We start from the raw sequence: 16,753 nt of genomic DNA, 5'->3' as shown, positions 1-16,753 counted from the left end.
TTGCTACGCCTGTCAAGCTTTCTACTGTCACATATGCTGTTTAATGACGGACTTTTTAAAATGGGTCCTTTGTTTCAGACCTCTTAGCTGTAGCTAGCTAGCTAACTAAGCTAACAATAACAGTGTGAGTTGGTTGAAACTCCCTCCAGCTGATTTTTTAGACTCATTTTAAAACAAGAACCTGGTAAAAGGGGGTTTGAAATATGTAGACTACTTGATGGCTAGGCCTACATTACTTGCTGAGAGACTGAGGCTAAAGCTAACAGGTCCGAAGCATAAAGTTAGCATTCGGACCAGTTGATCCCTGTAGAAGACATGTCAATAAAGAAGTATCGTTCTTGTGTTGTTGTGTAGAGCTAGTTAGTATTGTAAGCCAGATGAGAAAAATTGTTATTAAGGACTACAAAAATTTGTTGTAACACAACTTTGTTCGGCTGCTTTAGCACACATACTTGTTTGTAATGGTAGGAAGGCGTCTTACCAATGTGTTTGGCAAACACAGGCTAATGCTATCTCAGGTAAGAGAACTTGAGGTTGCTAGAGGGAAATCTTGCTAATCTCTGATGGCATCCACCCTGTAGGCTAGCTAGCAGGACATGCCAAGGACAGATGATAAACATGTTGTTTTATCCTTTCACTTTTTGATCTTTTTGATTTTGAGAGCGCTATAAAAAGAGACACCACACTCCACACTGTTTCGATGCTTGACAGACCTGGCTAGCGGTGATTGCTAAGGCAGGATAGGATAATCAATTTTGGCGGGAGAAATTTAGCTAACTGTTAATCTTGTCTCAAGTTAATTTACACACTTGTAGTAGCACTTCATTTTAAAGTTCAGCAATTGTAAATAAATAACTTGTAAAAAATTAAACAGCTATGTGTATTTACTTTCCAATAATTGGTACAAATATAGGCTACAATTTCCTCATAAGTACATTACAGCATTGTATTTACATTGTAATTAAACGATAATTTGAAATGATCTGGTAGATGATTGATAATTACTGTCCATCTAATTACAAGAAACTACATTTCTGCACCAGTGTAATAGTACAAATATGTAGTTCAATATTGCATCTATTAAAGTATCTACAATGTTAATTACAAGTCAACAGCTTTTCATTTATTAGTATTTACCAGTGACCTAGAAAACACTGAGTAATTACTTTACTGTAGAATTAAGTGCTACCATACTTGAGCTTGTAGTCGAAGGAGTCCCTCTCAACAAAGGCAGTATTCATGCTCAAAGCTTCAAGTGACCTCTGTAAACTGTGTCTACTCAGTGAATCTCCACATTGATTTCTTTATTCTCGTAACGTATTATTTTTCAAGTCTTCCAAGAGTCACAGAAAGCTGTAATCTGTCTTCTTGACCAAAAACAAAGTGCTCCGCTCAATTACTTGCGATTCCAAGTCGAACCGATGGATTTGTTGTTTACAGCGCATTCATCATAAGAGCACCAAAGAAAGTGTACAGTATATATACAGCCCGAAGTGTAAGGCGTAACATGATACAACAGTGTAGTGCAGATATTCATTTTCAGTCCAGTCCACGCCGAGTCCGACCCTTTTCCATTATATTCCACGGTGTTATGTTCCATTACTTTCCCCTCTTTTCATATTCACTCCGTTCAATTGAATCTGTGGTGTTTTAATTCGATTCCATTCCGCTCCGTTCAACGCCAATTAGATTTCAATTAGTCCGTTCCGAACCTTTTTAATTCCACTCACGTCCTCCGTGTTTGTGTATCTCTGAGACCAGCCCAGCTATGTTTGAGTCAACAGGATATTTTTTCAATATACAGTGTTAATGTGTACATTTGGATTCTTCAATGCGCTCTCCTCTCCTCTCTGTGTTTTTTTTTTTCCTCTTGCAGAGACGCCCTGCGTTGTTTTTAATTACGATAAGCCTTGTTCCCGTGTGTGCAGCATTAAATGAACTGTACATGTACAGCTGTTGTTGTCCTGTATTTCTATAGGCAGTGTCAGCCCATATGTTTAGCTGGAGTTATTATACAAGGTTGCACTCAGTGATTAATTACTCCCCGTAATTTCGACAGTGACACATTTGGAGGGTGATTGGCATTGATTATACAGTACGGAGTCTCCCATACATAAATATAATTTACGGTGGCCAAATACATTTATCATCACATATTGTGACATATTCTGTACAATCATTTCCCTATGTACATTGTACAGTATATTATTCCCTGTCCCTGTCATGATAGCACAAGGCCTTGTGGGAGACGCAGCAGTTTTTTTCTGCTTCAGAACAAGTTAACCTGATTCAGACCTCCTGTGAGGAACCAGACATCAGACAGGTTAAGAGGCCAACTGTCCAAAGATATTTAGGCATACAAGGTCTACAGCAGGGAGGTTTGTTAGTTTTAAAGGTTTCAGGCAGGATTGCTAAAAATATGTACTGACCCTGTTTTTAGAGCACCCCAGGGCATGAGTGACGAGAAGATGTGGCTTTTCTGTTAGATTTCCTGGAAAATAAGTGTTATACTGTTACTGTAAATGTACGTTATTGTTGTAAGAAGTGAAGGTTGAGGATGTAGGACACTGGCTGAATGTGATTATTCATTGTCCAATTTTATCCCGTGCCCCCATTGAAAATGTAACTAGACCAGGTAAGGCAAATCTCTCCTAGCCGAGTCTGAGAAAACAAGCCAAAGGCTGAGCAGGCTACTGCAATCTCCATCCCTGATGAGGAATGTCTGTTTAGCAGTTGGACCCGGCAGGTGTGTAGTTACTTAGCTCCCTGCGGATGGTGCTGAACGGCGACAGCTCCAGCTCGGTGGTGCACTCGTGTTCGTTATCGTCACTGGCTGTGGCCGAGGAGGGTGCGTGGTTACAGCAGCAGCAGCAACAGCAGCAGTCCAGGAAGGCCCTTCCCAGCGGGCGACACAGGAGGAGCAGCAGCGCCGGCGTCACGGCGGCCCGACAGAACAGCAGCAGCTGGGAGAGAAGATGGAGGACGGACATGGTGTGCTCGGGAACGCCGGCCGCCATGTACGCAGAAACGATGTTGCAGATGTTCTCAGGGACCACGCATGCGCCGTAGACGATCGCCAGCGCCACAACGGTGCAGTTCATCTGGCTCTCCAGCCGGATCTGCTTCTTGTTGCTGCGCACGCTGGCCTGCTCCGCACGCCGGATCTTCCGCGCCGTCACCAACGAGCACCCAATGGTGAAGAGGGTCGGGAGGCAAAAGTAGCAGCCGAAGCACCACCACAGCCGAGCGCCCTCGTAGGTCAAGCCCAGCACGTAGAGCATGTCAGGAAGCGAGGTGGATATCCTGATGATGCAGCGTTCAACAGGAGGCTCATCTGGGATTCCTGTGTCCTCCGTCACCAGCTGCCTGATGAGGAGCTCCGGGAGGGCCAGCAGGAGAGCACCGATCCAGATGACGGCTAGCTTAGCGGTAGTGGAGGTGCAGTTCTCGATCATCTCATAGTACATCTGGACGTTGGTGGCCGCACGGAAACGGTCGATGCACAGAGCGCACAGGGTGAAGGTGGTTACACCGAGGGAGGCCACCTGAGGAAACAGATAAAGAGAAAACCTTACAATGACGTTCCACATAATTAATTGGTTAGGTTTAGGTTAAGATCATTCTTTGATTTAAATTATCTAATGTAACTTAGTAGATGGACGCTTCAACAAGTGACACTACAGGGGTAACTATAGCACCATACTGTGAAGCGTAGGACCAAAGACAAGCTGCTGTATTTGACACGTTGGGAGTAAGAACGGCTTGTGAAAGTACTCGCGTGAATCGGGTTGCCTCAGTGATGCTGTTTACATCTTCAAACTCAATGCGCGAAACAGCACATGACTGCAGGGGAGAATAACAGGGAGAAAAGTGAGCCTCAGAGCTATGCTAACAATAGCCTCATACGAGCTGACAGATGGGCTGAGCTGCATGTGACGCTTTCGCGAGTTTGAGTCAAGCTCCCCGGGTTCTCAGTCTTTAATGAATAAAACAATAACAAGGAACTGACAAAATTATCGACAGTGTAGAAAATGTCAACATGTACGTAAACATGTAGATTTGCCTCACACACACAAACACAAACTAGTTGACAAGTCAGCTACCAGCACATACTGTAAATAAAAAGCAGGACACCCAGTAATGGCAGAGGCCTTTGGGTGCACCTGACACGACTGTAATTACAAGCAGTGGAGCAACAGAAGCACAATGGAGGGCTGTAAGCTGCTATTAACACTGTGTAGCATCCTCGAATGTGCGAATGTGTGTGTGTGAGAGGAAAGAAGCCACAGACAGACAGAAATAGAGCGAGCCAACACACACACACACACACACACACAGAGCTAGTTCATGCTACACAGTGGATTAAAAGCTGTCGTCACTGCATTCATTCACTCAAATGTCTTTTCGCACGCCCCATTCAATGACAGTCGTACTAATTAACAAAGTTCCTAAATATTCCGCTGTTTTCTAATTAACATTTCACTCAAAACCTTCATGTAAGAGCTAATTACCTCCATGTTCTCGGTGTAAAAAAAAAGTCTGCAAATTGTCAGAGAGCTCCCAAATTTCCCCAGCATGTGAAAGCGTCTGTTGGATTAACAGTCATTTTGGCAGAGTGGGCACCCTGCAAAACATCCCTCTGCAGCTGGAGTGTGTGCATGTGTGTGCGTGTGTGTAGTCTTATCCTTACATGAACCAGTTCCCCTCCACGATTTCGCCTCGAGCACAAAATCTTCCAGAACAGCCACTGATCCCACCCCCACCATCCTCCCATCCTGCCTCACCTTGCCTACCTTTTCTTCCTCTGACTTTCAGTTATCTCGCCTCTTTCTATCCTCCTCAGCCTCTGTTCCTGTTCACACACCCCTCCTTCCTTCCCTCCATCCACTCCCCTCTTCATATCAAATTTAATTACAACAGCCAGCTTCCCAGATGGCCCTGGTGAGCCAAGGCTTTAGTGCTCTAAACACATACTTCCTGGACAGATATAGATGTACACACACTGCAAGATGCTCTGTGTATCTAAGCCTGACACACACACACACACACACAGACACACACTGACCCTCTGACACACATGGACGTCCTAACCAGACTAATGAAGGGCGACCATGTGAAACAGCGAGGGGTAAGTGGGGCAGACAAACCACCGACGGGCTCCAGCACACTGAACAGTAACTGTGATCAATGTGACTGTGCTTTGGACCAGGACGGTTCATCACCTGACGTCACGCCACAATCTTGTAATTATAATTGCAGTGAATTGTTTTGAATCTTAGCCAGAGCAGCACAATAATTAGTCATTTATTTAAGCTAGTCACTTTTTTTAAAGCCTGTTTATTTGATGGATTAATCCTTTAGGTGGTGTCAAAATTGGCGTGCACATCGCAGATGTTGTCATCTTACAGTCATCAATGTCTACAGGTGGTGGTAACCGGCATAAACAACAGAAAAAAATGTAAATTATAAAGAGCTCAGAAAAGTCAGTCATGCTCATGTGTAGTTGCAGGGACAGGATTTGCATTTGTTTAGGGAATGCAAGATACAAAAATATTGCAATGTAGGACGACATGTTATTAAAACTGTCCGAAAAACAGCCTAATCCTGAGTTAAAGTGTGCATCAAATCACTTCTACTGTAAGTGAGCAGCAAATCATACAATAATGAGGGCGTTATGCTCGAAAAACACGTCAGTTTTCTCTCCTCCTCCTCTGTTTTAGCTCCTGTCTCTTTAAGGCCTCCCGAAATACCCAGTCTGCTCTGATTGGTCAGCTCACACACGCCTGAGCCAGCGTGGCTGCGCACGTCTCCGGTCAGCTCTGTCGTGTTTTCAGCTTCCAGTTAGCTTCACTTCTACCGATAATATAAGCGTAAATTACGCAAATGTGCGACACGGTGATGTAGCGTGATGTCACAAAGTCTACTGACGAGGCGTTTCAGGCACTTCAGGAGCAGCGCTTTCTGTGGGAGAGAGGAGCTTCGGTCGGCTTTTAAACTTCCAAGACCTTTTACATGCACAAGAACCTACTAGAAATAAATTCTTCACTTCTCCAGTTTCAAATGGCCCTCTAAACCGGTGGCACTTTGATCCAGTGAAAATCCAATCCGATTCAAAGTGTATAGAAGTAAAAAATGTGCTATTGTGACCTGGATGTTTTGTGTAATATCCATGAAGAGATCAGTCTGGAGCTGTTACGCTGATACAGAATCTCAACAGCTTTTCCTTATCCCCACTCTGCAACAGGTTGCTAATACAGACGCGCAACTCAATGTGCTCACTTCATTCTCTAAATAGCCCGTCAGTGTGGATACCTTCCGCTGAAATTGCCGTCCGCTATTTATATCTCCCTCTCCACATAACATTATGCGTTAGGAATAGATTTTAGTGTCAGTGGAGAACAATGAGGTGTTTTTGACGGCTGCTGGTTCAAGGTTTTTACTGACTATATTAATGGTTAAAAATGTCTAACCCCTGTAGATTGGCCATGCATCCCTTGAAAATAAAGTTGTTTTCCCTTCATACATAGTTAAAGAAGCATCATACCAGGTCTACTTATGACCCACTTCTGTAAACATCCACACCTGTATTCCCACATGCGGTGGCTTTAGTTGAACACACACACACACACACACATAAAAATGCCCATCCGGTACACGTGTACAGGTGCATGCACGTGGTGAATATTTCATGGCTTGAACAACAGGGCTGGAACAGCTTTAAAGGCTGTCACGGAGGAGCAGGAAACACAGCTTTGATCAGCTTGTCGGGGCGGAGAGCAAGGGCAGGATGAACAAGCATAGCTTTGTACTGGAGGGGAGATGAGAGAGAGAGAGAGGGAGAGAGAGTCCGAGAGTCAGGCCTGGTGGGGTGATGAAGCTGTGTGTTTGTGGATGGGGGTTATGCTAATGAGGGACTGAGAGAAAAGGGAGTGGGAGAACGAGAGAAGGAATGAGAGAGCGGACAGAAGACAATAGAGAAGGGGAGTCGGTCGTCAAGGAGTTCGAGACGGTTCAAAGTGACAGGAGGAGAGAAACAAGCCCAGACAGCCTCAGAATGATTAAAAATGTTAATATGGCATTTCTTCCAAAAGAGCAGCGTTGACCCTGTCATGTTCACTTTAGCTGCTGGCGAGATGACAGGCCTGCTCGCTTCGGGGCCAAAAAGAGTGCTTCTAAATTATTGTTATTTTAATTCTTAATACTTATTCATAACAGTAATGAATGTTTAAACAAGGTGATTGTATTTTTTTTCTTCAATATGTTGTTTTTAGAATTGTGGTTATTCGGGGTTGCACTTAGTCACTCGTAAAACCATGAATTGGTTTGAACATAGGCTAGACAGGCTAACTGTTTCCCCCTGTCTATCATGCTAAGCTAAGCTAATCAACTACTGGCTTTTAGATGTATCGTTCCAAACAAACAACAGAGTGGTATCGATCTTCTTTGCTAATTTGCAGCAAGAAAGTGAATATGTGTACAGCGCAGAAGCCAGTTAGCTTAGCTTAGCAGTAGCTCACTTATTAGCACATTATATCTCGTTTTTTTTAATTATGGCTTATGTGCGTACCTGAGAAACAATTTTCCACATCGTACCTTGTAAAACCATGAATGCATTTGGACATAGACAGGCTATTTCCCCTCGTCTATTATGCTAAGCTAAGCTAGCCAACTACTGATTGTAGATGTATCTTTTCTGTAGGCCGACACAGATGAGAGTGGTACTGATCTTCTCTTCTAATTCGAAACAAGAACGCCAATAAGTGTTTTTTTCCCAAATTGTTGAATTATACGTGTAAATTACGGTTTTGTTGACACGCTTTCTTTCGACCTTCACAATTTTCCTCAACTAAAAGTCACCCGTCATGGTCTTTTGAAGTCACTCAGTGCCATTTTTTCCACTTCACAGGTGACATGAAGTGGAAAAACGGAAATTTCTTCTCAACCTTGGACTTCAAGGGTTCAAAAAAAAAAAAAAAAAGGGAACATAAAAAGGGCTTTCATCTTCAACACATGTTTTTCAGGTTCTGTCCTTCTATCTGCACAGCAGGTGAGAAAGACATTTTCCCCTGGTGCTGTTTTTAATAACGGCCCATTAACTTCCTGATTAAAGGTCCTGCGAGCTGGTGGCACAAAGGCCTTGCGTTATTAATTGGGTTTTAACAAGGACTGGTGCAGCCTGTGCAGCCATACTGTGACTACAGCCACTGTCAGGGGTAATGGGTGTTATCAGGTGATGAATGAGCTAATGTGGACACACAACAACAACAACACCGCACACACACGCGCACACACTCTTCAAGTAATAAGCCAGGGAGAGAAAGGGTTACTCCAGCTGCAGTCCTCTTTCTAGGTTGAGTGCGTGACCCAGTGCAGGCTGCAGCAGACCATAACTCTAACCAGAGAGACCCTGCTGCTGACAGCCACCATCCGTCTAACAGCTGGGCCGTGCTGCCGGGAGAGGCAGAAACCTGATCTATGTGAGCATGCACACTCATTTGTGCGTATGTGTGTGCCCGTGCACGTCCACATTTATGCAGAATTATTTAAATGCCTGTCTTATTGCGGGCAGAACTGTGAATGGTGCATATGAGTTTATGTCTGTGTGGGATTATGATATATTGTGACAGACATACGGCTAAATATATTCTCGAGGGCTGATGAAGATTCCTTTGTGACAGGGTGCAACAGATCACAAAACTTACGTTCGGATCATGTCATGGTTTACAGTCACAGATCGGGTCATGTTTCAACACAGTCAGTTAATAGGACCCCTCGCTGCACAACTAACTGAGCTATCAAATGATATAAGAAGGGGATCTTGGATCTCGTGACGACCATGAGAATGTGGTTGAAAGCTTCGAAAACGTAAGTAGGTGGACTGAGTTGAGAATTGTTCTGTAACGCTGCTCTTCCCGAGGTCAAGAATGAACCTTCAACCTCGCCTGTGGGTTCATGTCGAAAAAATCTCACCACAAGGACAATTTAGTAGCTGTTCTGGTGCTTTCAATCATACAACTAGATTAGAAACTCAGTACCCAGCCATGTGAAGCAGGAGCTGGCAGCCAGTTAGCTTAGCTTAGCACAAAGACTGAAAACAAGGGGAAACAGCTAGCCTGGCTCTGCCCATCACCTCTGATTCTCACCGATTGACACGTTTAATCTGCTTAATCTTTTAAAAAAACAAAATGTTGAGGTTTTACGGTCGTTTATGTGCCAGACTATTCCTGGCAGCTTCCTGGAGTCTTGTCGTGACCGTGAGGTCGCCAGGCAACCAGCGGAGGAAGATTGATGCGATCGAAATCTCTCCAGAATGGTCCTTGGGCTGAGTCTGTCTACTGAATGAACTTTCAGTCTTTTCTCCTCCATTCTATGAACAAAAGGAACAATTCTACCAGCCAGGAACAGAGATCCATAGAATTCAAGAATAAATGGGGCAGGCACTCACAAATATTCATCTTTCTGTCTGCTTTCGTTAATTAAATTGGTCACAACAATCCACTGCAGTATTCCACTCTATACTGCTGCTTTATGGCCTCTTACAGTGTGTCTGAGGCAGTTTTCTTCCGCACAATAAATTTCTTTTCCATCAAATTATATCCTGACCTGTGGCAGTTTCCCCCCCGGACATTAAAACACTTTTATTCTGCCCTCTGCATACAGTCACTGCTGGAAGAGTCCAGTTCCAGATCACTGACCGCTGTCTAGAGTGTGAGGAAGGCAACGCAAAATGCATTATTCTCCTCTCTTCTCTGGTCCATGTTGATCTGAAACATATAAGCCATTCTTTCGCCAACATACTTAATTCACACTGTTAACCAGCCAATGAATATTTCATATTTACATGGATAATTATCAATTTAGTTAATTGCATCCAACTGCAAGCCTAATCTTCGCTTCACGCTGTTGTCTGGTCTTGTCTCATCATACAAAAACACAATATCTACTCATCCACGGACAAAGAGCTGAGTGAGTGGACTCACCATCATGCATTATGTAGAGCCACTAATTATATACCCTGAATAATTTACATATCCTCCAATTAACCATCATTCGCGTGCCTAATAGACGGGGCTGAGAAACGAAGCGGGCACAAGATCTAGTGTGTGCATAATTTGTGTGCATGTGTTGTAACGGTGTCTATACTGTAACTGCACGTGTGCATTCAGTGTAAAAAGAGCAAATGTGTGTGTGTGTGTGTGTGCCAAATGCTTTCATACCGTGTGTAAGTGTATGTGTGAGTGAGTGTTCCCCCCCGAGGCCTGTTTTTAATCACAGATAGCTGATGCAGAGAGAGAGACAGGGAGAACAGCCGAGGGCAGTGATCAGTGGCGAGAAGGCCATCCCACCCATCTGGGGGATCAGCACACCCTGCTGACTTTGTGTGCGTGTGTGTGAAAAGGCAAGGTAGTTAGACAGACATTCATCAGCTTTCTCCGAGGAAAGGTGTTTGGACGTGGGCTCTCCCGGTCCTGCAGATTGCCACGTATTCTCAGATGTAACACGGACACGGAATTTGTAATTCTGATCTAGTTACTGGCGAGTGTGCGCGCGCCTGAGCTGGAACAGCGAGCGCGAACATGTCAAGCTGATGTATGTCCCGCCATTACCGCCAATTCCAGGACAATAAATGGGTCTACCTCTGGCTCTTTCTCCCTCGATCCCAATCTATCGTGCTCTCACTTTCCTCAGCCTCTTTCTTGCTCGGCTTCAATAGTCTGCTCGCCTGCCTGCTGAAGCCCGCTGTACAATAGCAAGGACGGCCTACAGTTTTCTGACCACAGGGTATCGTGCTGCACAGTCGGAGCCAGACGCGTAGATGAGGCACACAAACTAAAGGATTCACCACACAGCTGGGTGCAGTAGGGACAAACACAACAGAGAAGAGCAGAGCAAAATAGGGAATAAGTTAAATGTATGATTATAACTGGCCTCAATATATTCAAATTGTGACATTTGTGTGATAAGGGACATAATTATCCACATTAAGTTGTGCTATATTTTGAAATTGGAAAACGCATTATGACACATGCACTATCCATCATTACAAGCCCCCAAACAATATAGCAGGACTGTTAGTGGAATTGCCAATGTACCACAAAGTAGAGAATGAGTCCTCGGAGAGTCGCTGGATTTATGTCCCATGATGGAGATTGGCAATTAGCTGTAAATCAGCTTTAGAAAGGAGTGGACACAGCCATTCCTGTCCACCAGTGGGAGTGGTCGTTACGCTGCCGCGCATGTGGGACAAATTCATCCCTATCATTAGCTGTTGTCTGGAAAGTGAAACCAATGCGAAGTGCCTTACACCTGCGTTCTTTCTAATGGTCAGAAGGGAGCGACTCCACTGGCTGCAAAAGGAACTCCAATTGTATGTAAGCTAATGAGAAAATGAGCCTACTTCTCACTTGATTAATTACCTCAGTAAACCATTTCCTAATGAGTTTATGTCTTAATCGCTAGTTTTAAGTCTTCTTCAACACAGCGTGATGTTCATTTAGTAAATTATGGCCCCATTTAGTGTAAAATAGACGATAAAGCAGGGCGCGCTTTAGAGCGTGGCTACCTTGTGATTAACAAGTCGCTACCATGGTGTGCTTTTATCAGGATATCCTCACTGGCTTAACCCTCTTGTCCAAATATGGTCACTTGTGGCTCCAAAAAACCAAGATGGCGACGGGCGCAGTGCCGAACTTGAGGCCTCAAAACTGCAGTCCACAAACGAGTGGGTGACGTCACGGTAAGTTCACGCTCGAGCCTGATTTAAATCTACGTACTGCATTGCATACACACATTCTATTCATAGTCTGCCTCGCTTACTATCATTGTCATAATAGTCTTGTGAACAAACTGTGATTTTATGCTGCTAAACAATAAACTCAGCCGACAGGCACCCACCAATAATGCGCTTTTTCAGATGGTGATTCATGAGCGGCTCTTTATTTTGGAGTAATGAGACAAAAAACTTTATAAAGCCACTGCTCTACAGCAGCACAGCCCTGAACGAACCTTGACAAATGATTTATTTTCCCCCTCCTCTGGCTTATAAAATGCTTACTGCACTGCTTATTTGTTATTTTACCCTACTTTCAGGTCTTATCCTAATCAACTGCCAGGTGCAGGAACCCAATTATCGCCCATTAGTTTTGGCTGAATTTGCTGCTCTGCGCATCACTTCCTGGAGGGGTCGTCTGCAATGACAGCAGCATGAAACAGGAGCGTGTCTGAAATAATGCGGGCTGGCTGTAACCCACATCTTTATTTTGTGCAGCATTCTCACAATTTTCCCTGCCGTGTTTTCTCACATCTCACGCCTAGAATTGCTTTCTCTTTGAGGTTTGGAGACTGCCACGCTCTGCTAAACCCTGAATAAAACAAGGTTTGCTGAAGGCAGCGCCATGGGAGGCTCCCTCGCTCAGGGGACTGCGATACATTATCCATACCGCCTTCTGATTGAGAGCGCATGCACACACGTAAAGTTAGGTTCCGTGTGTGTGTGTGTGAGTGCAGATTCAAGCATGTGTGACCGAGTATGTGTGTCCTCATTTAAGGCAAAATGTTGATCTGCACTGTGACCGAATTTGGGTTAAGTGAAGAATAAAGTCACTCTATAGGGGGAATCTGTGTGCACATGTGTGTGTTTCACTGAACGTTCCACAGGGAGAGAGTTAGCCCCGGGCTGCATTACTCACGGTCTGTTTTGACGCACACACACACACACTGAAGCCACTAGTGCACACTGAAGGCCCCAGTGCACATGTCCTGATAGATATGCAATATAGTAGGCATATTCACATGCAATAATGAATGCACAGAGACAAGCGAATATCACTCCTCCACAAACACACGCTCTGCTTTCAGAGTAGCCACTCGGTCAATGCACTGCATGTTATTAAAGTTATCAAATAATATCCTGTGGTGGTTCTTGGCTAGCGAGTATGCAATACCACAGGGAGGGGCTCCGTTTTCCTCTGATCCCCCAGTAATTAATACTGTATGCGCTCACAAGGTGCTTGCAAATGAAATGAGATACCGTTCACGTATTACAGCATGTGGCCGGTGAGGACACAGGCTGGCAAGCGAGACTGCGGAAAAAGAAGAGATGATGGTGCAAATGCAAGCAATCGCTACTTGTTGATGATTAGGAATCGTACAGCTGCGATTAAATGTATGCATGTGAAATCTGAAGCTACTAAAACTGTACTGCACGGTTTCTCTATTAATACAAACAGAAAAAAAAGATGGGTGTGGGGAGGACGGGGTGGAGGATGGGGGGGTGGCCATTGCTCAGCTGCTCTGGAGGAGAGAGTTGGGTAGAGCTGGACCTTCTGGAGGAATAAACACCCGCAGTCGCATCGGATTATGGTCCGATCCAGAGCTGTTTACCAACAGGAGGAGAGCTCAGAGATGACTTTGGAGCCAACTGGAGCCGGAGGGGAAACGTACTTTAATACACGACTTTACTACGACAATACAGAGACGAGAGGGGAAAATACGAGAGAGAACCAGAGTCTCTGGTGAGTGCTGAGTTTAGTGAGAGTTGACCAGAGTTCGAACACAGACACACACACTCTCAGTGTGCTGTTGCCCGCTAGTTTACGGCTTATCTACAGTAAAGTAACCGAGCTGTTTGTGGTGAATAAACACACAAATGACCCTGCTGTCAAACTTCACAGACGAGTTTATGTTTTAGTTTATTCATGTTAAGTTCGATCTCGTTTGCTCACTTCCTTACCCCCGAAAGGAGCGACAGGTGAGACGCACCGTTACCTTGTGTAAACTTGATTTCTGACGGTTGAAACGAGATTTGGAATAACGTAAGTACACAACTCCACAAACTATATATTATATATATATATATATATATATATATATATATATATATATATACATATATATAGTTAGGAATTTCAATGCAGAAATTTCACATATTATATCTTTAAATGATGTTTGTCACGCTTTAAATATTGAATTACATGATGCACCTCATCAAACCGACCATCACATCTGTAATTAGATGACTGAAAATGTCTTTTCAGGTACGGAAATCCTGACATCAAGGTTGATCGTCTATCACAGGGCCAGTGAAAGGATAATAACATACTGTTATTGTCGCCTCATGATGTGACAGCCCTCCCTGTCTACAGGCTCTGCGGTCTCTGGAGGGTGGATTCTGAGAAGGATTCTGGTCACCTGTTCTCGGCTGAAGAAACTCAGACCGGCTCACTCTTTCTCTCCTGACATCGTCCTCTCTGGTCTTTTCTCACGCACCTCACCTCGCCTCGGGCACCACCCGTAAGTCCACAGCTATCAGGTGTAATTTAAGATGTATTTGGGTCAAGACAAACCTGTTAAAATCACGTGTGCCGTCTCCCCTCTTTGTCCTGCCTTAAACCAGGTTGTGACAATGGCCTTTCAAAGACCAGCTCGAGACCCCTGAGCTAGAAAACCCCTGTTTTTTATACAAAAGACCTCGTGGGTGAATGTGACACTGATGTAATTGCAGTGAGCGTACAAAGGGGAAGGTATCGTCTGGGTACAAACAACCTTCCACTTACACGTGAGCATAGGTGTGTGGCAGACAAACAGGGAAACAGGGAGAGACTGAGAGTGTGTGTGTGAATGTGTGTGTGTGTGAATATAGATTACCTGTAATGTGTTTTATCAGCTGACAGCAACAGTACAATGTGTAACCTTACAGCCTGGTGTGTCTTCATGTGTCTTATCTGCATGCCTTGAGGGCTGGGTGAGGCTCTCTCCCACCAGAAGCAGGTGTATAGAAGAGACTAACAGAGCCTCCTTGTTATTGGCTGAGGTGACACCCTATTGGGCTTCAACAAAACTCAACTCTATTAGTCCATTGACTCAGGCTGGAGGAGTGTGAAACTTCATTTTCACGCCCTAAAGTGCTCCAGATTATGTCTTTTGTCACTACAGAGGTGTGATCGCATTCAGACAAGGTTGGATGATATGTAAATGACACTGGATGAGCCCCATTTACCATCTGTCATCCCTGCCTGTGAGCACGGCCTCAAAGCCTCCACAAGTAATCGTCCCTGACACATTCAGAGCGCAGAGAGAGAAAAGAAGAATACATTTACCTCCACATAGGGCACCACTTTGCAGGTGAACTCCCCCAGCAGCCACGACTTGGTCAGCTCGTGGAACACCACCATGGGCAGGCAGAAGAAGATGAGCACAAAATCCCACACGGCCAAGTTGGCCAGCAGCGAGTTGGAGATGCTCTTCATGTAGTAGTTCTGGCACACGATGCACAGGATGGCGATGTTGCCCGCGATGCCCACCAGGAAGATGACCCCGGAGACGCACGTGATCGCGTACGCGCCGTAGGTCTCGCTCGTCACCGGGTAGAACGGGTTCTTGATCTCGTCCCCGAAATCCTGCGAGCTGGGCGGGGTGATCGGAGTGGCGTCCCAGGGGTTATCCTCCCGGAAAGTGAAGAACTCGGGCCTCCTGGTGAAGAGGTCAAAGGGCAGGTCGGTGGAGGTGAGGGCCACCGGCTTGGGGATGGGTTCCCACGGCGGCGACGCGTGAGGCTGCGCCGGCACCGCTGAGCTTTTGTTCAGCCGGCTTCTCCCCCTCTTCCACGCTTTCTTCTGCTCGTCTTTTGTGCCTCTCTTGTGCCTGTCGCCCTCGTCGGGACCCCCTCCTCCGTCTCCCCGGCCCATTGAAGAGGGCTTAGCCGCATTGTAGTGTCCACCTGCTGGCGTCCCCGTGCCATTCAACTTTATCCTCTTGTTGTGGTGGCGCGTCGGGCCCCAATGTGAGGCAGCGCTGGGATCCTCCACGGGTGTCACAGTCCTGCTGAAGTCGCGCTTGGTGTGTCCAACTCGCCACGTCTCCTCTGCAGCGACCCTCTTCCAGGGGTGAGTGGAGTTGAGGGTCCCCCTGACGATCGCCCGCTCCGCCGAGGACGCACCTGTGGCGTACCCCGGCGAGAGCGCACGGTCCCGGGCTTTATTCTGATGGAGCGAGCCATGGAAAGTCCTGGCAGAGTACGCGCTGGTGTTGCCGTCCTCTTTAGTTCGCACTTCTCCATTATTTCTCAGAGATAACAGCACATGAGCATGGGCTAGTAACACAAACAACGTCCTCGGCGGCAGAATCTGCATGATCCAGGAATTTATCGAGCGCAGTTTTTTTTTTTTTAATCCTCACAAGTGCATCCTCATCCCCTCCGTGGCAGCGCGGGGTTACTCCTCCATTCAGTCAACACCCATGTTGGGGGGAGCCCGCGGTTTCAAGTACGCAGCCACATTCATGATGCGAGCTCTGCAAAAAAAGAAAACTTGTAACTTGTGGTATCCCAATTTCTTCTCGTGCGCTATGCAGCAATCTCCAGCCCCAAAAAACCCAACGACGAGTCACTCCCGCTCCCAAAGTCTGGACATTACCGAGCAGGACAGCGAATCCAGAGAGAAAGAAGCGAGAAAGAGCATGGAGAGAGGCTGCAGGTCCACGCGCACGACCCCGCACTGCATCCAGTGTCCAGCTGCGTGCACAAGCATCCAAAAGAAAAGACAGATTCTCTCTTCTTCCCTGTCAGTGCGTTAGTTTAGTGGGCTGGGTCGGGCTGGCAGCAGCAGCAGCAGCAGCAGCAATGCGGTGCAGTCCGGGTAAAGCCCACTAGGTTGTGATGCACGGGAGGAGAGAGAGTGTCAGAGAGAGAGAGAGGGGAGGGAAGGAGGGGTTGGAAATGTGTCTGCTCCTCGTCCCTTTCCCCTCCTCAGCGTCC

General features: G+C 45.8%; 1 protein-coding gene across 1 annotated transcript; it reads right to left on the bottom strand.

Annotated features, from left to right (window-relative positions):
- Nucleotides 1–2,726: 2,726 nt before the first annotated feature.
- On the bottom strand, nucleotides 2,727–16,130 carry gpr37b (G protein-coupled receptor 37b). The gene is made up of 2 exons (XM_073481102.1): nucleotides 15,099–16,130; nucleotides 2,727–3,545 (listed from the first exon to the last, which is right to left on the bottom strand). Exons 1-2 carry the CDS (start codon nucleotides 16,128–16,130, stop codon nucleotides 2,727–2,729), a joined length of 1,851 nt encoding a protein of 616 aa, XP_073337203.1.
- Nucleotides 16,131–16,753: the final 623 nt, after the last annotated feature.

Source organism: Pagrus major, chromosome 14 (assembly GCF_040436345.1).
Source record: "Pagrus major chromosome 14, Pma_NU_1.0".
Classification (NCBI taxonomy): Eukaryota; Metazoa; Chordata; class Actinopteri; order Spariformes; family Sparidae; genus Pagrus; species Pagrus major.
The sequence above is the reverse complement of the archived record's forward strand: the minus strand, read 5'-3'. Positions and strand labels throughout refer to the sequence as shown.